At 36.4% G+C, this 26,132-nt stretch overlaps 1 protein-coding gene across 2 annotated transcripts in view; it reads left to right on the top strand.

Annotated features, from left to right (window-relative positions):
- Nucleotides 1-26,132, top strand: part of WASHC4 (WASH complex subunit 4) — a 42,910-nt gene that overhangs the window by 7,927 nt on the left and 8,851 nt on the right. For both annotated transcript variants that reach the window (XM_034403450.3, XM_087873798.1), the window contains exons 7-28: nt 1,575-1,657; nt 3,471-3,513; nt 3,909-4,012; nt 5,638-5,758; nt 6,878-7,001; nt 7,093-7,220; nt 8,301-8,461; nt 8,647-8,773; nt 10,061-10,186; nt 11,013-11,120; nt 11,481-11,627; nt 11,769-11,848; nt 12,976-13,081; nt 14,509-14,625; nt 15,920-16,088; nt 16,326-16,480; nt 17,962-18,036; nt 18,122-18,226; nt 21,171-21,305; nt 22,370-22,478; nt 24,243-24,309; nt 25,066-25,152. In XM_034403450.3, coding sequence (XP_034259341.1) covers nt 1,575-1,657; nt 3,471-3,513; nt 3,909-4,012; nt 5,638-5,758; nt 6,878-7,001; nt 7,093-7,220; nt 8,301-8,461; nt 8,647-8,773; nt 10,061-10,186; nt 11,013-11,120; nt 11,481-11,627; nt 11,769-11,848; nt 12,976-13,081; nt 14,509-14,625; nt 15,920-16,088; nt 16,326-16,480; nt 17,962-18,036; nt 18,122-18,226; nt 21,171-21,305; nt 22,370-22,478; nt 24,243-24,309; nt 25,066-25,152 — 2,477 coding nt within the window. The remainder of the gene's footprint in view (nt 1-1,574; nt 1,658-3,470; nt 3,514-3,908; nt 4,013-5,637; nt 5,759-6,877; nt 7,002-7,092; nt 7,221-8,300; nt 8,462-8,646; nt 8,774-10,060; nt 10,187-11,012; nt 11,121-11,480; nt 11,628-11,768; nt 11,849-12,975; nt 13,082-14,508; nt 14,626-15,919; nt 16,089-16,325; nt 16,481-17,961; nt 18,037-18,121; nt 18,227-21,170; nt 21,306-22,369; nt 22,479-24,242; nt 24,310-25,065; nt 25,153-26,132) is intronic.

Raw genomic sequence — 26,132 nt, forward strand, 5'->3', positions numbered from 1 at the left:
CTCTTTATTCTCTACTTTCTATTGCTTCTCCTAATAAGGGATTCAATGTTGTGGGCATTTCCTCCCTTGAAAATCAGAAAAAAAGTATATGCAGCGTGGCAATTGACTTTTAGAAATAATATGAAGTTGTGTGTTTTGCAGAAACTGTAGCTATTTGAAGAATCGCTTTTAGTTAATGCTGCAAGTATAGCTCGGGAAACATCTTAAAAGAGAATGTTTTTGATGAAAACAAACAATATATTTATTGGACTTGAATTTTGCTGTATGTAGTTCATAGTCATGCCTTTGCATTTGGCATAATTTCAGGACCTTGTGATTGGTTTTTGCTAAGCAACACTTAACAAAAAGAAAGTTGGTTTTTAAAAAATTCTCTGGCAGTAAAATGAGCTTGAAGTCAACTTTCTGAATTTTTTAAAATTTCAATTTATTAGATTTTATTTGCATTTTTTATTTTAGAATTGCAGAGGAATAAGTTCTAATTTTCTTTGTTTATTTGTTGTATACCCTATCACAAAAAGCTTAGGGCAGTTTACATTGGGATTTCCCTTTATTTTATCTTCACAATAGCAACCCTCTGAACTAGACTGGGCTCAGAGAAAGTGACTGAATCAAATTCACCCAGTGAGTTTCCATGACTGAGGATGGACTTGAACCCGAGGCTTCCTGCTTTAATCCAGCTTTTCCAGTACTGGAACACATTGGCAGTCTTTTAAAAGCCAATCTTTCATCTCGTTTGAAGATAAATTCAGAAAATTTAAATTTTTCATCGTATTACTGTTCTTTTGCAACTTTTCAAAGTAAATCTGTTTCCACAGAACAGAAAATATAGATGCAGATTCATTCTCTAAGTGGAGTCGGAAATGACTATTACTCAATTTCCTGCTACAGAGCCAGTTACAGCAAATACATGGTTGCTTCTATGCAGTTCTTAAATAACTAATGAGTTGTGCTGCTGCCTGTTTTCCCTTTCAGACATTGATCTCTGAAGAGGCTAAATAAAAAACCTGATATCCTCCAGAGGTTTTGAGTTATAGCTTCTTCGGTTTTTGTTTTTGTTTGCAATTCTTTATGATGTTTGAAGCTGCAGGGAGTCGAAGTTCAAAACACCTGCCTAGTATCATGTTTTTTTTGGTTGAATTAAATGCAGAGAATTAAAGAATACAATAACAGTGCAGAACATAAACTGTTTAGCTTTTATAGACTCTGCACTATAAACAGAACTAAGCACTGAGATACTAAAGCCAAAAGGGATCGGATACCATTCCAAACAAAATATTCAAGAAATCTCTCGTGTTTATTATGACTGTAGTTGGTTTAATTATTAAAATACATGCGTGTGCCAAAGTTCCTTCTTCACCATGGATATCACTGGGTCAGTTGCAATCTCTTAGCTCAGCCTACCTTACAGGATTGTTCTTGGGAGGATAAAATGAGGAAGGACTTCCTACGACTGCCACCTTGTACTCCCAGATGGAAAGGTAGGTGATTCATCCAGTAATATGGAATCGTTTGTGAGTAAAATAAGTGTATTTAGTGTATTTATTTTACTGATCAGTGCATATTTATCATTGCAGGAGCTGTCTTGTTTTGTGACACGGTGCTATGAAGTGGTGATGAACATAGTGCACCAGTTAGCTGCCCTTTATACCAGTAACAAGTAATTATTTGCTAGCTAAAAACAAATTATAGGTCTAACATGTTAATCAGCTTTCAGGGGGAAGGGTAATGTTTTGGGTCTCACTGATCTTTGCCCTCATAAAAAAATATTCGATAGTCTTTCAATGTAGCGGTAGTCCTTGACTTATGACCACACTTGAACTCAAAATTTCCATTGTTAAGCAAGGTGGTTGTGAGTTTTGCCCCATTTTATGACCTTTCTTGCCTCAGTTTGTTAAGTGAATCACTGCAGTTGTTAAGTTAGTAACACAGTTGTTAAGTGAATCTGTCTTCCCCATTGACTTTGCTTGTCAGGTTGCAAAAATTGATCACATGACTCTGGACACTGCAGTTGTTATAAGTGCCCAAATTTTGTTCACATGAGGTTAGTGTGAAAAACAGTCATAAGTCACTTTTCTCAGTCAAGGAGTACTATATCACACTGTGTTGTTATGAAAATCATGTAATGTATCAGAAGCTTCCATTTTAAATTAATGCAATTTTAGGTGAAAACATATTGTGTTTTGAAAGTATATATCATTTTCATTATTTATAGTTTGCTAACATGGCAAGTTGCAGATAGCAATAACACTTAGACTTACATACTGCTTTACAGTGCTTTACAGCCCTCTTTAAGCGGTTTACAGAGTCAGCATATTGTCTCCAACAATTTGGGTCCTCATTTACCCATCTCGGAAGGGTGGAAGGTAGAGTCAACCTTGAGCCTGGTGAGATTTGAACTGCCAAATTGTAGGCAGCTGGCAGTCAGCAGAAATAGCCTGCAGTACTGCACTCTAACCGCTGCGCCACTGTGGCTCAATATAATGTTTCCATATCCCTTTTTTTTTGTAATTGTGCCAAAGGAATGGTACACTTGAACAAGCCAAAAGCATGCTGTGGCACATTCTCTTAAATGAGTTGTTGATCGGCCAACCCTTATAAAATATTAAAAACCTTGGCTAAAATGTTTGGGTTTCTGGAAAGTTCTGCAACAGTGGTTCTCAATCTGTGGTCCATGGACGCCTGGGGGGATGAGATGTCGTCACAGAGGATCCGCAAAGGCTTGAAGAAATGTTATGATTTAAATCTTCAGTTAAATCTTGAGGGTCCGTGGCCATGGTCTGTGGCCACAAAAGGTATTTAAAGAGGTCCGTGGTGAAGAAAAGGTTGAGAACCACTGCTCTGCGGTATTTCCCAATCCATGTTCAAGTAATCGAGTTGTCTTGCAAGTAGTTTGCATCTGTAGTCTCTTCACTGTTCTAACAAGCAGCAATTTTCTCCTGAGTATCTTTTTAAGATGCTTTTTTTTTAAACAGATGAGATTAGTAATCAGTTTCTTTGTAATAAAACATAAAATACTTTAAAATATAGAGTCGAACGAAAGACTTAGTAAGTTAAGCCAAGGCATTATTCCAATCATCATATATAGTTATGCCTCATGAAACTGAATGTTCTCCACTATGGATTATCAAAAGTTGCATAATTACATCACCATAGTGATTTTGGAATCACAGTTGGTTAGCATTGCAGAAACAGTGGATTAGGATTAAAAATTGCTGAGTAGCATACTTGGCTAATGGGTGATGTTTAGTTTTCTGGATCAAAACTTGAATAGGCCTGTATTCCATAATTACCTGGGATGTGCTAATTTGATTCTAATGCTAATTGTATTAGTAGGTCTCAGTTTGCAAAAATTACCTTCCCATTTATGGTTTGCATATTGGAAGTAATTTTCAGATTTATTTAGAAATACAAAAGGCTTGGGTCTCTAAAACGTGTTTATTAAGTAACATGAAATATGTTTTGTTTTCCAGGAATACACCTAAAGTGATAGAGACTTCAGGAGTTCATTTTCAGGTAAAATTTTACTTTTATACTGTTTATTATAAAATTCCTTTAAGTTGTTAACCTTAAGATTTGATTTAAGTATATCAGGTCTTCCTTGGCAGATTTTTTTTAATACTAAAAATGATATTGTATGTAATAGAACTCCATACACAAACAGAATGTCTGTTTATTGGGATCCCTTATTTCCCAGTATTCGCTTATTTCCCAGTAAGTTTAAAAAAAAATACAGTGAAGAATGCATTATATTCAGTACTGTTACCTTCTTATACAGATATTTACATCTGTAGTGCTAAGTATTTTTCCGGGGGATATTTTGAGTACAATCCTATGACTGCTTATTTACAGTAAGTTCTGCTGGGTGTATGGGATATGTTCTCAGATCAGTGCTGTAATTTTTCCAATAGACTATGTATGAACATCTTGGAGAACTACTGACAGTTCTACTTACACTTGATGAGATAGTAAATAATCATGCCACCCTGAAAGATCACTGGACTATGTACAAAAGGTATGTGGGTAAATTTGCTTATTTTTTTCTATAGAAATATACCTTTATTATACAGCATTATAGAACACCATAGAAAATAACATTAACAAGGTAGTTAAAAGTATACAGTTATCTGTTCATAATAATGGGCCTTGAGTGGAAGTTCTATTGGATACTTCTAAAAGATCTTGCAGTTCCTTATTAGTATCCAAAAGGTGCTTTTTCGAAAGGCAACTAAATTTTGTTTTCCCTTGAAGACGTTTTGCTTCTCATCCAATAGACTTCTTCAGTACTGACAATTCTGAAGCTTCTTGAATGAGAAGCGAAACAGCTTCAAGGAAAGTCCAGTTGCCTTTTGAAAAAGCAACTTTGGTACAACCATGATTTGGATGACTGAGAATCTCCATAAGACATTATTAGTAGTAATTGATACTTACTATTTCTCTGTTTCTCTGTATTTAATACAATTCACATGGCCACCAAAAGTAACTCTTGACTGGGCTACAGAAATTAAAGACCAAGCATAAAACTGATGAGCCCAAAGTAATCCCCAATCACAAAAGAATGCATAATAAGCAGCAGGGCTCACTTAACCTCCAGATCCCTGGAAAAAATAGCCAAGTCTTCCAAAAAACTAACAAGATCAAGGCTGTTCTGCAGGGCTGGTACTGCTACTGAGAAGGAACAGCTTGGGTCCAACAAGATGACACTTTTGGTGGAAGGGACCATTAAATATGACTTATTTAATTAAATATTTATTAAATATTATTTATTTGACAATAAACGTTTAATATTGTAATTATTTATTAAATTTTGATGCCACACATCTCCCCTATAAGGTGACTCTTATAGAGCTATTGGTACAATGCCCAATCATTATGGAATATTTTTGAATTCACCCTTGCAGACACATACCTTCTGCCATAATGTAGATGACCATCTTTTTTTCATCAAGGCTAGCCCTATGGATAAATCTGTCCTGTCCACAGGCCTGCTGCCCCATATGAATGCAGTCGAACTGCAAAGCTACTTCTATAACAAAAGATCTCCTTTGTTAAAAGGAAGCAAAAGAAATTGCTTGATTTAACTCTAACCTTCTAAAAATTCTTAAAACTTAATTGCGTCCGTGAAAGAGTCTATGGAGATTCTCAGTCATCTAAGTCATGGTTGTCCCAAAGGTGCTTTTTCAGGAGGCAACTGACGTTGGGAGTATGAACGGATTCCAGAAAAATTGCAGACTGCAGGAACCATCTGCCCTTCAGTTTGAGGTGCAGACAACACAGACTTATCCCCAACAGCCTGCGCCAGTCTTCAACAGTGAAAGGATACAGGGCAGAAAACATCCTGTAGCCAAGAAGGCTTCACACCCATTTGCACTATCTAGGTGACCCTGATGACACAGATAAACCTTCAAGTGACCTCAACAACTCTATAAAAGAATGCAAATGACCAGCTGTCTGCAAGGAATATAAATCCTTCCATTCACCACCATCCAGTCAAAGCTGAAAAAGCTGCTTGGATGAGAAGCAAAAAGTCTTCAAAGAAAAAACAAAGTCCAGTTGCCTCCTGAAAAAACACCTTTGGGAGGTCCATAAAAGACTCCATGAAAGAATATTCCTTTATTTTTTTCTCTTTTCTTTGACCAGACTATTAAAATCTGTCCATCACAATCCTCCTAAATTTGGAATCCAAGAAGATAAACTGAAACCATTTGAAAAATTGTTGTTAAAATTAGAAAGTCAGCTATTGGATGGCATGATATTCCAGGTAATATGATAAATACTATCTAATTTCCTTTACAGAGTGTAAATGTGGCATGTAGAATCTGTAGTATAAAATTGTGCAATACAGTACAATCTATAGTGTAAAATTGCCAAACGTTTTGATGATTTTAATTTGGTATGCTTCTATTTCTTTTTTTGAATTGTATGCTTAAACGTGCTGACATATTAAGTGTCAAAATGTTAGGAGCCTCCAGAAATTAGTTTGTTGGGGGTAAGTTTTCTGGATCTTTTGTTCAGAAAGTTTTTGTTTCCCCTTGTTTTTAAAAAATTCCTTCACTTTCAAGGAGAGAGTATTGGAATTCTAACGGTTGGTTCAGCCTTCCATCCTTCCAAGGTTGGTAAAATGAGGACCCAGATTGTTTGGGGCAAGATGCTGACTCTGAAATTGGACAATTCTCCACGGTCAACTCGCCACGGCCAACTCACTGAGGGACAACTCGCCATGGCCAACTCGCCACAGGACAACTCGTCACCAGACAATTCAACAATTCAGTTTAATTATTTAAAATAATTAAAACATTTTATTTTTTGTCATTCATATTTCATTTTGTCTCTCCTTTCTTTAATAATTCTATTCCACCATTTCTTCACTATTAGTGTAATTGTTGTCTTGTGGCAAGTTGGCCATGAGTTGACTGCAGCAAATTGGCCACAGCAAGTTGTCCTAGATCCTGCTGACTGTAAACTGCCCAGAGTGTGCTGTAAATCATTATGGAGGGTATATAAGTCTAAGTGCTGTTGCTATTGGAAACCACAAATTAAAAGACTGGTTGAACATCATATAGACTACAGTCATTTCTGGCTGCTTTTACTCACTTCTGATAAGAAGGAAGCAAAGTAAAAATGGGCTGTGGGTCCCATAAATACTTTTGGTTTCAGTCCATAAATGTATACATTGAATTTAATAAAAATAAAAAATGGAGATGGTCAACCAACAATCCCTATGAATAAATGTTAATACTCTTAAATTTCCAATAAAACATTTATTTTAATAGAACACAGTAAGAGTAACATGCTATGATTTGTTTTTAATGAAGTTTTGAATATGATTGTGTTCTCATTAATAATAATACTGAAAGCTGCTTTTATTTCTCTTATTCAGGCTTGTATAGAACAGCAATTTGATTGTCTCAATGGAGGCGTGTCAGTTTCAAAGAACAGCATATTTGCTGAAGAGTTTGCACATAGTATTCGTACAATTTTTGCAAATGTTGAAGCTAAACTCGGTAATGCAGAACATAACCTTTTAATATTAATATTAAGATTCTATATTTTTTGGTAAATTTTGAAAATAATTTTTGTGCCTGTTTCTTTAAGGTGAACCTTCTGAAATTGACCAGCGAGATAAGTATGTTGGAATTTGTGGTCTCTTTGTACTACATTTTCAGATTTTTCGAACTGTAGATAAGAAATTTTACAAATTGTTACTGGACATTTGCAAAAAGGTGAATATTTTACTGCTTGTAACTTTTATTTGAACTTAGAATTTCATAACCAACATAAAATTAGATAAGATGCTTATGAATGACATTGCAATAAATAACAATCAGAATTAAATTTATGATCATATTCAATCTTTTTGATAATGCCTAGTGTTGCTGCTCTTTATTAGAATGAAAGCTTGATTTAGTGGACCTCAATACAAAAGGCTTTATGTAAAACAGTTCAAATATCTGTAACAATTTATATCATTTTATCAAACAGTAGATGCAATGTCATAGTGCAAATGAAATGCCATTTCATAAATGATAAACATTGGCACTGTGATGTTACTTTTTTATTGAACTGCTTTCATAAACAATAGATACCCTTCTGTCAAATTGTCTATAAGAACTTCTATAAGATACCCTTCCCACAATACCTTGAAAATTTGCATAAGAGATTTGCAAATTTTATAACCACCCAGTTAAAGCAACTGCAAAATTGTATTTTCAGATCTGTAGTGCTTAGAATGTTTGGTAAAAGATGAAGTGCATGTTTTGGTATAATGCCATTGTGTAAAATGGCTAGTAGTTTGACAATAAGTGCTATCAAGTTTTTATCAAGTTTTTAATCATAACTGTACAACAAATTTCTATGGATTTCAGCGAGAGCTATTATTTATTCATGTATGGCTTAGCCCCTTCTTCACAAAAGTATCTGGACATATAAATAGTCTTTAGTATGGGATGTTATCAAATCTCCTTTCCATTTATCTTACAAAAAATGCCTAATGTTTCCATGCCCATGTTTCTTTTGCAAATATTGTCCAGGGTCAAGACTATTTTTAAATGCTGAGGAAATAACTTTGGGGAATGAAGTGGTGTTATATATAATATGAGACTGAGATCAGACCTATTTTTTATGTTTTGGAATGCTTTGCAGAACAATGCAAGTAAAATTAGAACATTTTTATAATTGTAAAATTTGTGTAGTAAAAGAATGGTTCATTAAGAGTCTTGGAATACATTTGTTATGAAAATCTATTATCTACTCTAAAATATTTTTCTCTCTCTCTTACTTAAAATTTTCTGCTAATGCTATAGGTGCCGGCTATCACACTAACAGCTAATGTCATTTGGTTTGCTGACAACTTTTTGATTCAGAAGATGCCAGCTGTTGCCAAGCTTCTGGACAGAAAAAGTTTTCATGCAATTAAATTACAGAGAGAAAGTTTTTTACAGCAAAAGGCTCAGTTGCTTACAAAGTAAGTTTGAGGAGTAAACACTTATTTTTTCTTCCCTACAAATTTCTGCTTTGTCCTAGTAGGTTTGGCACTTGATAACAAGCCATTGTTTCTGTATTCAGACACCATTTCCAATTAGTGTTTAGCCTTAGAAATCTTAGTATGTATCAAAATGTTTAAGAAAATATTATTCATTTTCTTTTTAGAGAAATGCAAACTTATTATGTATTTGTGAGCTCCTGGATGATGAAAATGGAATCTCTTTTGTCAAGGGAACAAAGGATGGATAAATTTGCTGAAGACCTCAGTAATAGATGCAATGTTTTTATACAGGTGTGTATATGCTTAGTTTCAAAAAAACAATAAGAAAATATTGTATATTCAGGATACAATCGGATCCATATTACACAATCCCCCATTCTTATGAACAAATTGGTTAGAAGTTATGAAGGAATAGATTTTATTGCAGTCATTGACCAATACAAAATACATTATTACAAATAGAATTATAAATCTTAAGTAAGAATTTAAAAAAAAACTTCCATAAAATGAGCACAGATAAAATTATATGATGATATTAGTAAGACACTGGAAAAAAGAACAGAAGATAGAATACTTTATTTAGTATTCAAGGCAAAAAAACCAACAACCCTGATCAATTAACTTGATAAAATAATATATCTGTAAATAAGTAAATTGCCTTAAGAAATACAATGTGTAGGCACCAAAATGTTTTAATATATCACTATTTTAATATATTACTAAAATTTTTAAATTCGAAGCGTTAATTGAAACCCATTGATTGATATGTTTTTGTTTTTTTTTAAATTTGATTTATATGCCGCCCTTCTCCGGAGACTCAGGGCGGCTTACAATGTGCTAAGCAATAGCCTTCATCCTTTTGTATATTTATACAAAGTCAGCTTATTGCCCCCACAACTGGGTCCTCAATTTACCTACCTTAGAAAGGATGGAAGGCTGAGTCAACCTAGAGCCTGGCAAGATTGAACCTGCAGTAATTGCAGGCAGCTGGTCTTAATAACAGGGTGCTTTAGACCACTGTACTACCAAGGCTCTTGTTATTTAAAATTGAAAAATATAACCATAAAACAATGTCATTAATTCAAATCAATATTATTGTTGATTCAATTGTGGAACAATACTATGGACATTGGTAGTTTCAGTGGGTCTCAATTCTGACTGAAAAGGGCTGGATGGCCTGCTTACTCCAGAGTATTCTGCAGTTGTCTTTCCTTCATTACTTCAACAAGAGTTCCTAAAAAGGAAAGTTGGAGACAGAGCAATGGTTATGATACAGTTGCATTTAAGGAAGATTTCTTAAGGAGATGGTACACGACAACCTTCTTCAAGGTCACAAAAAAAAAAAGCTCCTCTCAAAACAAGATATTGACCACGAACTTCAGAAGAGCCAGGAGGTGTCTGAATCAATTTCTTCAGTATTGATAGGACAGAAGATGTCTCATTGAATATGGGAAGAGATTGCACTGGTCACTGCCATTGACCTTATCCACAAAGAGTCAAGAAACTGGCAAATGTTTTAGAAATGTAAATTTATAATGATACAAGGAAGATGTAATTGATTCATTTTTTTCATTTTAGGGCTTTCTCTATGCTTACAGCCTTAGAAACATAGTCACAACTACAATGAATCTGCATATGTCAATGCAGAAGCCAATGACTAAAACCTCAGTTAAAGCATTATGCAGGCTTGTGGAACTACTCAAAGTAAGTTGAGGTGTTTGCATATCCTCACTGACACAAATATCAATAGTAGTTCTTTAATAACATTTTAGGATAAATGATGCATATTTAATTGATGACATAGGACGAACCTGGACAGTAAGCTCTTCAATGTGGTTCTTCAGAATGCACAAGCATATGAATCTAGCACCTGTCTCTGCTCTTTAAAGCAGCTGCATCCTTTCCTAGGATCACATGGCCACTCTCTACTGATGATTTCAAGAGTTGCAAACAGTTATTATATTCACAATCTGAAGTAATATTCTGTTAAGTGAAACATTGCACAGTTCTAGTAAATGGCAATATAAAAACATGTATTTGTCTGATTCCATTTAGGGTATACATATCTCTGTGGTTGCATGTTTTGTTATCTTTGCTGCATTCTTTGATCTTAGTAAAATAATATTTGTTAACTCTGGAGGATGGCTAAAATATGACACCTGAATCCAAATTCATGCTAAGATTTAACTAATTATTTTTGTGTCTAACCCATTCATGGGACACACATAAAAATATACATTTATCTAAAAATCTAGCATAATCCTTGCAATGTTAATATAGTTCGTGATTTGTTAATATAACTTAATGATGCTTCTTTCAAAAGTGCATAGCATACTATGTTAGAAATTATATACTTTGACTTTGATTTGAAAAAAATCATATATTCTTTCGTTTTAATTAAACTTGTTTTAAATTTGACCTTTTCTGTGCAGATGAGACAATAAGTCTGAGAATTGATTAACCGATTGAATCCAGAATTTTATATTAACTTTTGTTTTTATTTTGCGCTCTGACATTTGAACAACTTCAGGCAATAGAATATACATTTTACAGAAGAAGTATGACTGTTGCTGATTCAGTCACACATATAATTCAGCATCTTCAGCATCAGGCTCTCAATGCCATTGCTGTAGCCAAGGTAGGAAAGCAATTTCAATCAATTTTAAGCTCAGTGATTATAAAAACTAGACAAGCTTCTGTTGGAATAAATTATAAGGAACTTCAGAGAGGCAAGAATAAATCCTGACATCATTTATGCTCATTTAGGGTATGAAAATGCCAAATAAGGGATCCTTTGGTTTGCTAGTATGTAAATTTATAATCACTGGATTAATTTGTTTTGGCTTTAAAACTGGCTTAGTTTGGAATTTAAAAAAAGAAATATATTTGTCAATCTCTGAAATAAAGTTTACCGGCTGAAGAGTTTTCTGAAGTACTAATCCCAAAATACCGGTTTTCTCTGTCCCTTCGCCTTCCCCTTTATCTTTATCATTTAAAGAAAAGAGTAATTTCTGACAAAAAGTACAGTGAACAGCGCCTTGATGTACTTTCTGCTCTTGTCTTGGCTGAAAACACCCTTAATGGCCCTAGCACAAAACAGAGGAGACTCATAATTTCTCTTGCCCTCAGTGTGGGCACACAAATGGTAAGTGTAACCGTTCCTTCCTTATCTTCTAATAAGCAATAATATAAAGAGTTTTGTGGTTAATGACTGATGCAAATGTTAGTTTGATAGCAACCAGTGATGTAACCAACAGCTTGTCCCTCTTTTTGTTTTTTTTTGCAGAAAACGTTTAAAGATGAAGAACTCCTTCCTCTTCAAGTAGTTATGAAAAAGTTGGCCTTAATCAGTGAACTTAGGGAACGGTAAATAAAGCTATAGAATGATAAAAAGTCTTACATCCTGAGATACCCAGAATAGGGTGGTGTGTCATGATGCTTGCTGTGGACTGGATCAGGGCTGAAATCTAAAATTTTTCCCTACCGGTTCTGTAGGCGTGGCTTGGGGGGGGTGTCCTGTGAGTGAGTGGGCGTGGCTAACTCGATGTCACTCACAGCCACGCCCACTCAGCCACAAGACCCCCTCCCACCAAACCACACCCACAGAACCCGGTAGGGAAAATTTTTTAAATTTCTATTCTGCCGGCGTGTCCTTACCTTTCTGCCGCAGCTCCGCCCACCCGCCCCATTCCCTGGAGTCAGGGAATGCACCATTCCCCGACGCCGGCTTTGTCGCGGAGCTGCTGCCTGCTCGCCCTTCACCATGCAGCTCCGCCCACCCACCCCATTCCTCGGAGTCCTACCCGTCACCTTTCTCCCGCGGCTGGCTGTCAGGGAAGGCAAGCACCCGAAAGATACTGGAGTCGCTCACTCTCCTTCTTGAATGAGCCGCTCTGGTCCACGCGCCGGCTGCGCAAGCGCACACCCAACCTGCTGCTGAATTAAATAAACGGTGTGCGCTTGCGCAGCCGGCGCGTGGACCAGAGCGGCTCATTCAAGAAGTAGAGTGAGCGACTCCAGTAACTTTTGGGCGCTTGCCTTCCCTGACAGCCAGCTGCGGGAGAAAGGTGAGCAGTAGGATATACCGCGTGGCGAAGGGCAAGCAGACAGTGGCTCCGCGGCAAGGCCGGAATCGGTGAATGGTGCATTCCCCGACTCCGGGGAATGGGGCGGGTGGGCGGAGCCTCCAGCTGCCATTGCTACCGGTTCTCCGAATCACTGGCCATCATTGCTACCTACTTGCCCAAGTCGGTCCGAATCCGGAGCATTTCACCCCTGGACTGGATGATATATTTTCATTATAAAATTGAGCTTTAAAAATAGAATTCAGCACCCCTGAGAATGTATGTTTGTTTAGAAGTCAAGTTTTGTCCCTTAAAATTATGAAGATAGATTGTAAAATGCATTCTGAGTAAACATACGGCTTTTTGAAATTAGTTCTGCATGAATGGTGAATATTTATTTTCTTAGTAATGTTAATTTTTCCATCTTAGAGTCCAAGCACAGTGTGATTGTTGCTTTTTGTACTGGCACAGAACAATATTTCCAATTTATTTGGATGATGTTTATGAAAATGCAGTGGATGCTGCGAGATTACATGTAAGTAAAACATTAAATTTGAAATATCCAGGAAAATTACAGAGATGTTGTACAGGTAGTCCTTGACTTACAACCACAACTGAGCCCAAAATTTCCATTGGTAAGCAAGGCAGTTGTTAAGTGAATCATGTGGTGGTTATAAGAATCTGGCTTTTCCCATTGACTTTTTGGAAGCTTGTTGGGAAGGTTACAAATGGTGAGCATATAGTTCTGGGACAGTGCAGCTGTTATAATAAGTACGTGCCAGTTGCCACATGCCCAAATTTAAACCATCTGACCATGGGGATATTGCCATGGTCATAAGTGTGAAAAACGGTCAAAAGTAATTTTTTTCTGTGCTGTTGTAACTTTGAATGGTTACTAGACAAATGGTTTCAGGTAAGTCAATGACTACCTGTAATTCTAGCATAATTTCAAGTATTGCTAATTGATAAGAACAAGTCCATTCTACAAATTTTTAAATTATATGAAATATAGTTTGTTCCAGAGCTAAAAATTAAAAGAGGAAAAAGAAAGGAGATCAATCATGTCTTAAATTTATTTCCTGAATCATAGCTTAGATCAAACTGGCGGCCTGCAGGCTGGATGCGTCACACGCAAGTCACACCCACCCCAGCTCCGTGAAGGGGAAAAGTGTTGGGAAACATCATGTGACAGCAACGTGACACTGCGAGTTTGACATCTGTGGCTTAGATGATACAGTAGATAGAGGAGAACCGTTCATTTGAAGTTGAGGCTGAGTAGGATAATGTTTAGGATTGAGTAAATTGGATTAGGTAAATTGGGTTTACATGCTCATCCTCTCAAGCAAAGCTGTGACAAAATATTCAATAGCTTTCATTCCACTTTTATAAACAGTGCATTGTTTCTCAACTTTGGCAACTTTAAGATGTGTGGACTTACAACTCTCAGAATTCCCCAATCAGCATGCTAGTGTATATTACATAAATCTACATTAATTATTATCGATCCTAATTATGCTTGATGGAAACAAACCATAGTTATAAAACAATATAATTTTAATTGAACGTAGTCAACATTAACAAAATTATAATTTATCAACAAGTTTATATCCTGTTTCCCCCAAAATAAGACATCCCCTGATAATAAGCCCAATCAGGCTTTTGAGTGCATGGCAATAAGGCCAAGCGCTTATTTCAGGGTTCAAAAAAATATAAGACAGGGTCTTATTTTCGGGGAAACACGGTAGTTTCAGATCTTTTGCAAACAAAACAGGGAGAAACACAAACAGATTGTGCAAGTTGGATGATTTTAGAGACCCATTCTTCTAATTCTAAACCCTCAAAATTCACTTTTAAGGGACCACCATTTAGGATCTGGATTTTGAATAATTTGTGTTTACTTTTTAGTGTTTGTGAATATTTATAGTTGCCCAAATCCTTTATTAAATTGGATTATTTTTTCAGTATATGTTTAGAGCATTGCGGGATTGTGTACCAGCTATGATGCACTCAAGGCATTTGGATTCCTTTGAAATACTCCTAGAAAGCTATGACAGAGAAATCATGGATGTTTTCAATAAGGTTAGAGTGCATGTATTGTATTTATTCTGAATTACACCTGTATAAGGAGTGTGTATTCAAATCTATTAAGGATTAACAGGAGTTTACATAAAGTTAAATATATAGTGGTCTAGTAACTGTCGAATTAGAATAGAATTTTAGAATAACAGAGTTGGAAGGGACCTTGGAGGTTTTCTAGTCCAATCCCCTGTTTAGATAGGAAACTCTACACCACTTCAGACAAATGGTTATCCAATCTCTTCTTAAAAACTTCCAGTGTTGGAGCATTCACAACCTCTGGAGGCAAGTTGTTCCACTGATTAATTGTTCTAACTGTCAGGAAATTTCCAAGGTATAAGTAGGTATAAGTAAGCTAAAGAATAACAACATGTAATTTATTGTAGACCTGTAGAAAAATATCTTACTGTATTAGAATTGAAATATTAAATATATTTATCAGTAATTTAATATTAAATTTATATTTTTAATTTTAATATTTCAGTCATGATCGATCTCAATATGTACAGGTAATTTCAGGTTGTTAAATTTAGTAAAATTTGCTTCTTAATTATTGGAGGTTAAATAAACCTTCAATGTTTATTTGGTTCTTTTTAAAGCCATTTCTCAATTATTGTTTTCATTTAGACAGATTATTTAGTTGTAGCTATATCTTTTTTTTTAATGAAAGCATATATACAAACTATTCTCATCTTGTCTACCCTCTACCTCCTCCTTCTTGCCTCTTAAGATAAAACTTGTGATAGACAATTAATCATATAATTTATTCTTATGGTTTAAATAAAATACTCACAGATGCCTGATAATTATTTGTCTGTGGCCAATAATTAGGCTGTAGGGAACAAGGCAAAAAATGTTGTATCATAGATATTTACAGTATTTGCTTAATATATTTATGGCTTAGAACATTATTTGAAAACCAAAGGGGGATCCTCATGAGAAATTGTCTTACTTCTTGCAGGAATGAACCTGCACATAACTAGCAAGATTACAATTTTTATATAAAAGGTCATTTTGAAGTGGATAGTTTTTCAGGTGAAAATCTTCAGAGTTTTATCTTCGGTATAAGTCAAATTCATTTTGCATCTCTACCCTGCCTCTTTGTAATGGGGGCTGCCATCTCTTAACTCAAGTTTCAAATATTGCCAGAGTCAAGTGTTCCTTTCTTCTTCCAGTTCGTGATGGCGCAATCTTGTGATTGCTTTATAGAATTCTTATCTATTAACCAGTGTGCTGTGGAGATTAAGATATGCCATCCTCTGAAAATAAACTTTTACAACATTTTTGTTTTGAGCAGCACCTTCTAGACAAGTTATGCAAAGAAATTGAAAAGGATTTGCGCCTGTCAGTACACACGCACTTAAAACTAGATGACCGAAATCCATTCAAAGTTGGAATGAAGGATCTTGCTCACTTCTTCTCTTTAAACCCAATTCGCTTTTTTAATCGGTTCATAGATATCAAAGGTAGACATTTATTTGTTTTTACTTGCATGACTCTGGGTGGTTTATTGCTGTTGTTACAGTTCCAAAACTCATCTACTTGATTTATTTTCAGTGTCTCAACTTTTACGCTAACTGTAACTTGGGAAGTTACTTAAGAGGCATTTCTCCCATTATTTAACGCTGAAACGAAATATCTGGAATAAGTAGGTTTTTCATATATTAATTTGGCAAAGTTATCTTTCCCCCTCTTTTTTACAGCTCATGTGACTCATTATCTAGACAAGACTTTTTACAATCTAACTACAGTAGCTCTGCATGACTGGGCCACTTACAGTGAAATGAGGAATTTAGCAACTCAGCGCTATGGTTTAATTATGGCAGAAGCACATCTTCCAAGCCAGACTTTAGAACAGGTATGAAATGTACAAAGAAATTGTTCTGTATTTTTTTTTAAAAGTTATTCGTAAATTTTCATTAACTAATTGATTGATTGGTTAATTAATTGATTGAGTAATATTATTAACATTAATAATTAAAATTATATGCTATCCAGAGTGACTCTGGGTGGCTTACAATCTAAGGAAAATAAATATAAAAACAATTTCAAACAAACATAAAATTTAAAATGCAAGAGCTCAAGCGAAGTGTGGCTCTATTGCCCAGTAATTAATAACTATTTATTTTTCCCTAAAATCCAATGGCATTAGTAAACAAATACTCTTATACAAATTGTTCCTATTTCTCTGCTATTTATTTATTTATTTATTTTATTTATTATCATATTTATATACCGCCCTACTCCCAGGGGACTCAGGGCGGTGAACAGCCAAGATAAAAATACAAATAACATACAAAAGTTAAAAGCTATTAAAATAGATTAAATAATTTGGGCTCAAAAACAAATTTAAAAACATCCAATTTATGTAAAACATTTAAAACCCAATTTAAAAGGGAGAGTTAGGCCAGACCAGCCTGTTGGAATAAAAACGTTTTTAGGGCGTGGCAGAAAGTGCGTAAATCTTGGATCCTCCGTATCTCCGGGGGGAGCTCGTTCCAGATGGCAGGTGCCCCCACAGAGAAGGCTCTCCCCCTGGGGGCCGCCAGTCGACATTGTTTGGCCGATGGCACCCTGAGGAGCCCCTCTCTATGGGAGTGAACTGGTCCGTGAGAGGCTACTGGTGGCAGAAGGCGGTCTCGTAAGTACCCTGGTTCTGAGCCATGGGAATTAGGGAATTCCTGCTCTTAGTATTAGGGAACAGGCAATTAAATAGGACTTCTTCTTGCTGAGCATTCTCCAATATATACAATATAAAAAGAAATACATTGCTCTGAGTTTAAATGCAACAGACATGTAATAGAGTTGCATCGGCTTTTGGATATGCTGTATTTTTTATCATTTTGGAGGTATATTCTTATTGTGATTGCTTATAAATTGTTATTCAAGGATGAAATTAAATACTAGTTCCAAAATAAGTGAATACATTTTCTAGTCTGAAAATGAACTTTCTTCTATACTTACCTTTATTCATTGTATTTAAACATTCTTTATTTGTATGCCTTCTGTTCCAAATATTAACAACATCAAAGTAAGAAACAGAAAACATACCAAATTGCCAGTCTTCAACCACAACATGCATTCCGTCTGTGTTAGATGAAACGGAACAGGTCTCAGTTGCTTTCCTAAAATTGAAGAGGGAAGGAGCAGACCAGATCTTCATGGGAAGAGAGTTCCAAAGAATGGGGAAAGCCATGCTTCCAAAATCCCATTGGAAGACAGTCCCATATAGAGAAGATCTAGAAGGACTTGATCCTGTTTCATTGGATTGGATGGCCATACGAATATATTTCTCAGATAATTTTATTTGGATTTTTAAATTGCCTCTTTTTGTTTCAGGGCTTGGATGTACTAGAAATTATGAGAAATATTCATGTATTCGTATCCCGATACCTGTACAATCTCAATAATCAGGTGAGGGAAAAGTGATAAAACCCCAATTATTAACGGATATCCTTTCGATGACTCTTAAAATTATACAACAATTGTGTCGTTGCAGATCTTCATTGAAAGAATTAGCAATAACAAACATCTGAACACAATAAATATAAGACACATAGCTAATTCAATTCGAACACATGGCACAGGAATCATGAACACAACAGTAAGTATTGCTATGTGATTTAGCATTGATTTCTTTACTTAGTGTATTATAAACAGTATAGAGCACGTTTTAATCATAATAGAAAAATTATCCCTTTTTAAATAAAGCATGAAGATACATCTGAGCTTGAGTGTTGGGGTAAGTTTTAAATTCATGGCCTAAAGTTGCATTGATTTATTTGCTTTATTTATTTATTAATAAATAAATAAATTTTATTAATTAATTATCTCCCCTCCCCCCGCTGAGGCAAGATGGTTGCTTACAATAAAAGCATAAAAATAAATACTTCTGATAACAATAAAAAGTACAATTAAAAGATGGGAGGAAACAGAATGTGCGGGGGGGAGGGGAGGTGGAATCTCCCCTCCCCCCGCACCCGAGATGGCACAGTTGTTAGAGTGCAGTACTGCAGGCTACTTCAGCTGACTGCTAGCTGCAGTTCAGCAGTTCAAATCTCATCAGCTCAAGGTTGACTCAGCCTTCCATCCTTCCGAGGTTAGTAAAATGAGGATCCAGATTGTTGGGGGCAATAGGCTGACTCTGTAAACCGCTTAGAGAGGGCTGTAGAAGCACTATGAAGCTGTATGTAAGTTTAAGTGCTATTGCTATTGCTATCTCCTTAATCCATCAACCACCTCCAGCATGATATTCTGGAGCCCCAAGCCAATTGTCTTCAGGCTCTTATGGAAGGCCAGAAGGGTGGGAACAGATCTTACCTTAGGAAGCAAACTGTTCCAAAGAGCAAAAGTCATGGTAGAAAAAGATATTTTCCTGAACCCTGCAGCCAGAATTCCTAGACTTATGGGGCCTACAGCATGCCCCTCTGCCAGCACAGGTGGGGCCGGCCAGTCCCATTGGGCTGAGACAGTTCCTCAAGTAACCTGGGCCCATACCATACAGGACTTTAAAGGTGACAACCAACACCTTGATTTGTACCCAGAAGCAAATAGCAGCTAATGCAGCTTGTGGAACAGCTATATAACATGAGCCACTCTAGGGATCCCAAGAACTGTCTGTGCTGCTGCACTCTGCACCAGTTATAGCTCCTGAATGCTTTCCAAGGGTAGACCCATGTAGAGCGTGTTACAATAATCCAAGCATGAGAGCTGGAGTGATGAGTGCAGGGACTCCCAATCCAGGAAAGGATGCAACCAGCACACAACCTGAAGTTGTGCAAAGGCTTTCCTTTCCATGATTTTCCCATGACTGCCACCTGCTCTTTGAGTAGGAATCACAAGTCCAGAAGAACCTCCGAGTTGCAGACTGTTTGAGGTAGTGCAGCCCCATCCAGAACTAAGGATGCTAAAAGTTCTGGATCTTGAAGTTCCATGCACACAAAGCCATCAGTCTTGCCATCCAGGCCTCTACAGTCTCCAGGCACCACAAGAGGGAAGCCACAGCATCACTTGGATCATCAGGGGTGGAGATACAAAGTTGACTATCATCAGCATGCTCATGATACTCAACTCATGGTGGCAAATTATCTCACCCTGCTTCATGTAGTGGGGAGAATACTGAGCCTTGTGGCATGTCACAAAAGAACAGCTATGGGCTGGAGCTCTCACTTCGTATCAACATCGAGTGTTTTATAGCTTCCTTTAGCTTTCTAGTTTTTGCAACTTTCAAATAGATCTCTGCTGGGTAATTCACTGGTAATCTATGCATGAAAGTGAAAGATTGTTAATTACTAATGCAGAACGTAAAAGTAAATTCTCGGAGGAAGATGCATGTAGATGCATGCAACAAATCACTGTATATCAACTATAGGCAGAAGCAAGATTTTTCAAGCTGTTTTTGAGATGTGGGAATGAGCATGAGTTAATTCAAGCAGTTATAGGCAGGTTTAAGGGATCAGAATTGCCACTGTGGCCTAAGTTAGTCTCATTTCTCCAAACCCATTTGTTGCATTGTTGCTGTTGTTATTATTTCAATTTGTTTTCTGCCCAGTGGATATTCAAGGTGGTTACTATCTTTGGTATCTTTATTTTAAAAGGATTCCAGTTAATAGAATCAGGACAAATATATGAAACAACTGGTTTTTGTGTCTTCAATGTACCTTAAGTCTAAGCTATTGCTCTTGGTTTTACAACTACTAATGTGTTACCTACCAATTTGGGATGTTTAACTGGTGCATCAACAGGATCAGATTGTCTGTCTCCACAAGTGCAACTTTGAAGATGCTAGTTAAAATCATTTTTTTTCACCATGTGACTATTAATTTCAAATAAGGGTGATCTTTGCAGTTTGCTTTTCACAAATAATTTTGGATATCAATAGCTCAGAGTAACAAAACTTATTCATTTCTGGAGAACTGTGGAATTGTAAACAAGATTAACATTTGAGTCTCGGAACGTATTCATATATTACTGCAAACAGAACACTGCTTTTGTATGGTTACATGTACTTTGCATCGAGAAAGATAGCAGAATTAATGATATCACCTTCCCACCAGAGGTGGTATTCAGCAGGTTCTGACCAGTTCTGGAGAACCGTTTGAGTAGTTTGGAGAACCGGTAAATACCACCTCTGACTGGCCCTGCCTCCATCTATTCTCTGTCTCCCGAGACCCAGCTGATTGGGAGGAAATAGGGATTTTGCAGTAACCTTCCCCTGGAGTGGGGAGGGAATGGAGATTTTACAATATCCTTCCCCTGCCATACCCACCAAGCTACACCCACCAAGCCATGCCATGCCCACAGAACCGGTAGTAAAAAAAATTGGAATCCCACCACTGCTTCCCACTCCACATAGTACGTACATACTGATACTATGGTGCAATATCCAGGATTAGTGACCGTGTTTGAGTGCTGACATGACTTCATATTTAATAGCACCCAACTATTTAATAAGCAGGTACTTGGACATTACGATGAGAGAGTGAAATACTGCTTTTATCAATAGGGATAGGATTGTTTAAAATTGTATTTGTTTTAAATTTTTTTAGGTAAATTTCACATACCAGTTTCTGAGAAAGAAATTTTACATCTTCAGTCAATTTATGTATGATGAGCACATCAAATCCAGATTGATCAAAGATATACGATTCTTTAGAGAAATTAAGGATCACAATGATCATAAGGTACGTTACAAGCCCTTATAGATTCATGGTTCTCTTTTATGAGAAAAGTATTAAATTCACTGAGAACACAATCCTGTATTTGCTTATTTGAAAATAAGGCCCATATAAGTAAACTACATTTGTTCTGGAAAGAAATTTTAGGATAATATTTTAGAATAGTTTGTAGTTAGCTGAGCCAAGAATAAGCAAATTTTTGGGACCAATGGGCACAATATGGTTAGAAAATGAGGTGGGTTATTTAGTATCAAAAACTGCTGAAAGTATTGTGATCAGTTTACAAGATAGCAATTTACTAAAATATAGTAAGAAGGCAAAGAATGTGGTGAGTGCCAAGAAAGCTATTTGAGGACATTGTATTGTTTATCCCTGACATTACCCATCCCAATGTAAAACTGAATTTTATTTAGTGATCATGGTTATTAATACCAAGGATAGAGAAATTTCAAAGTGCTTCTTCTAAAATAAGCCTGTGCGTGTATACACATAAAATTTAGACTAGTTCAGTCTCTTGAATGACTCTACAATGGTAGTCTTCAGTTAATGACCACTCATTCAGTGAGTGACCAAAGTAGGCACTGGACAAGGAGTATCTATTGTATGATCTGCCCTCAAAAGTCCTGATATCCCAGTATGCCTGCAGTCACACGATCACTATCGAGAATTGACAAACTGTCTCAAACTTGTGACAGTTGCAGCATCCCATAGTGAGCAAAGTCAGTGGGGAAGCTGTCAGGGAAGGTCACAAGTTGCTCCTGTAAGTCATTCTTACACTTGCTACTTTGTCTGCTGAGGAACCTGGCTATCCTGCACTAACCACCTTTACATCCTCCTGCCCCTGGCAGAAGCTATTTTCAGACGTTTCTGCAAATGAGTAAAGGACAATGCAGTTATTACAAGATTTAACTAATCTTCATTATAAAAATATATCATGTCTTCTTTTTATAGGAGTATAGCAATTAATAAAGTAGAAGTAAAATGCATCAATATGTGGGGAATTCAAAAGGGCTTGATATTAGTTTTTCATAAACAATACTTGTTTGTAATGTATTAATTTTTTTTTCTAGTATCCATTTGAGAGAGCAGAGAAATTCAATCGGGGGATCAGAAAACTTGGGATTACACCAGACGGACAAAGTTATCTTGACCAATTCAGGCAATTGATTAGCCAGATAGGTATGAACATAAATTCTCTGTCGATTCATTATTTTAAAAGCAATAAAAAATGGGTGCATAGACTTCTACTCCCAGAATTCTCCAGCCAGCATTCTGGAATTGAAATCCATATATCTTAAAGTTGCTAAGGTTGAGATACACTGAGGTATTGTAGGAAGTCTGATATGGCTGGGAATTTGCCAGCACCAAAAGATGTGTATATATCAGGGGTCGGCAACCTTAAACATTCAAAGAGCCACAAAGGTCCTAACCAGAAGCCCCCATTCAATTCTGCTGTCAGGTTTCGGTGTCGTCTCAAATAAATTGCATTTCCAAACAAATAGTCTTTGATGAAATCTTTCATTTATTAAGCACGACAATCTGTTCCCGACTATGTCGTAGCCAAAACTGACTTCCTGACCCCAAACCTTCCCTTTCCATTCCCCAATTCTCTGAGTCTCATTGGCCATCTTCCAATCACTCTCCCCATATCTACTATTTCAGCTCCCAGGAATGTCCCTCCTCCCATCCCATCTCCTAGGGGATATTATCTTCAGGGAAAATAAGTAGGTGAAAAGTCAAGCATCCTCTTGCCAGCTGCCCCCTCTTCTCCTCCTTATGTCAGCCCTGGAACGAATGTAGTTTGGAGTGCTGACATCTGGAGCCAACCGGAAGTCTGGTTCCCCCACCATAGAGTCTCCTCCTAGCATGGCGTCCTTTTTCCTCTACCTGTCCTAACCAAAAGCCCTATCAATTGTGGAGCCGACCAGCAACAGGGAGCCGCATCAGAGGGATGAAAGAGCCACATGCGGCTCCAGAGCCACGGATTGGTGACCCCTGTTCTATATCATTATGCTGAAATTTCTGGCCTGTGGAGAGCCCTGTCATAAATATATCAAATCAGTTTTCCTCTCCAGTCCCTTACTACTAGGATTGTGCTGTTATATCTCTAAGTAGAAGATGGAAAAAAATAGGAGATGTGGCTTTTAGAAATCTTAGTCTTTGCACAACATAACTGCTGCCCATGTATTTTCTAATTTATAGTGTTTGCTTAGGCTGGGATAGACAACTTGCCACTCTCTAGCTACTGTAGATTATTATAAATAATAATAATAAATAAGCATGATTAAAAGTCAGGAATTTTCTGTCCAAACATTGGAGCAATATGGAGTAACTTTCTTTTGAATTAGAAAATTTTGTTGTTTAGTTGCTAAGTCATGTCCGACTCTTCACAACCCTATGTACCATAGCATTCCACCCCCCCCAACCCCCGTGCTCCACTGTCTCTTGGAGTTTGCCTAAATTCATGTTCATTACATCAATGACACTATCTAACCATCTCATCCTCTGCTGTCTCATTCCTTCTCCTTTCACCTTTAACCTTTCACAACATCAGGGTCTTTTCCAATTAGTCTTCTCTTCTCATTTAATAGCCAAAGTATTTGAGCTTCAGCTTCAATATCTGTCCTTCCAAAGAATAGTCAGGGTTGATTTCCTTTAGGATTGATTGATCTGATCTCTTTGCAGTCCAAGGGAGTCTCAAGAACTTTCTCCAATTTATTCAATTTGAAAGCGTCAAGTCTTTGGCATTCAGCCTTCTTTATGGTCCAACTCTCACAGCCGAATTAGAAAATAATACTATTTAAATGTGCTGAAGAGAATAAATTCTCCTAAATATGCCCAGCATGTTTATTTAACAAATGATAAAATTCATCTTGCTAGTATTCCAATTATTTATATTTGTTTCTGTAATATAAATTCAAATATTACTATCTTTGTTTAAAGGGAACGCTATGGGCTATGTACGAATGATAAGATCTGGTGGACTTCACTGCTGTAGCAGTGCAATTAGGTATGCACCAATACTTTTTATCTTGTCTGTCCATATTGTTGTACATCTTTTGCAGATCTTCCTGCTTCAATGTTTCTCTTTGTAGTTAACATATATTGCAGCAATCCTTTGGATCTGTTTCTTCTGTTCGAATATATTATACTTGTGCATCTGTTTAGTAAATTTAAAATTGCATACTCGTATTAAATTTTCAATAATTTGACAGTTCATACTTGTAAAAATTATAGTAACATGATAGGAAGTTTGGGTGTCAGTATAGAAGTGTAAATAATACAAAGAGCGCAAGATGCGAAAGAGCATTTAATGATGGTAAATATAGAAATTTTGCTGTCAGATATCATAACACTTCTTTTTGGGACTTGATTCCTGCAGCTTGACGCCACTCACTGGGCATGGCCAACTGGGTGGGCGTGGCCAGCTTGACGATCTTGGGGGGGCATGGGGTATGACCGACAGGGTGGGTGTGGTCAACTGGGTGGGTGTGGCCAGCTTGACACCACTTCCCAAACTGCTGGCATACCTGCAAACTTGGAAAATGTGATGGCTAGAAGTATGCCTTCTTGTTGATGTAAAATATGTTACAAAAGTACTTTTTTGAGAGCAAAGCAATGTTATTTGCTAATAAAATATGAACTAGCTTATGATAAGGTGGGAATAGAAATACAGCATGTAAAATAGAAAATTTATGTTCATTTATATACATACATCTATATATTAAAATGTCTAATTATATGAAAAACTTAACAAAACTTGTAGATTTGTTCCTGATCTTGAAGATATTGTCAACTTTGAAGAACTTGTGAAAGAAGAAGGTCTGTCAGAAGAAACACAACAAGCAGCTAGGTAATTGTAATGCAAATATAAAAAATATTTCACTATTACTTGCACTGCTCTTTTTCAAACAACTTTCAATAAAATATAATGTTGAACTCCATTCATAGCTATGTATTACAAAAGTCTGCGGGAACCAGTTCAGGGGCATCTGGTGGAGAGAGTTATATTTGACTTGTGTGTAGCTTCTCAAAGGCAGCAGTTTAGTGACAAAGGGGAACGTGATGTTGAACCAAAAAAGATATTGACCTGATAGAGTTGGGGTCCTTCTGATATTCTTATGTTTCTATTACAGGGTCATTCATTTATTTTCTCATTGGCAAAATTCCAAGTTCATTGAGGTTGAGACAGCTCAGGATACAAGTTATTGATATTTTTTATTCTTTCATTAGTTTTATAGGTTACCTTTCCTCCAGAAGCTCAAAATAGTGCATATAATACTCTCAACCATTTGACTTTCACCACCATCCCATTGCTAGATCCTTTGACAATGTTCTGTGGGAGATTTTATTTCCCAATCCTTCCATACCATTCACATCTCCAAATGTTGTTAAACTTACTTCTTTAAATCTGTGCATGGAAAAATAAGAAAATTCTCCACTGCCTACATTAAAGTAGGAGGCTTACAGTTTGACCTTATATAGATGTTGTCAGTGCTTACTAAAATCTGTCCCAAGTACTCTGTTGTCAAGCGGATATTTATATATTATATAATTAGAACTAGAAGTGTGTATTTTTAAAAAAAAATTACAGGAATTGTATTTAAATTGCTTAGTGATAAAATAATGCATAATAGTTTCTTCCTTTAGCAAGTTGAGGATATCAACTTGTTTTTAATATGCGCACTTAGTGCATGTTATTTATTTGGCAATCTTGTAAATACAGCTTGGAAGATAGTTCCCACAATTATGGGGTTTTGATTTTAATTTATTTCCAACAGCTGTATTTGGTATGATAAGTTGGCAAGCTGGTTCCCAAAAGTATTTGAATAA

This window comes from Pantherophis guttatus, chromosome 7, assembly GCF_059756535.1.
Source record: "Pantherophis guttatus breed Tessera chromosome 7, ASM5975653v1, whole genome shotgun sequence".
NCBI lineage: Eukaryota > Metazoa > Chordata > Lepidosauria > Squamata > Colubridae > Pantherophis > Pantherophis guttatus.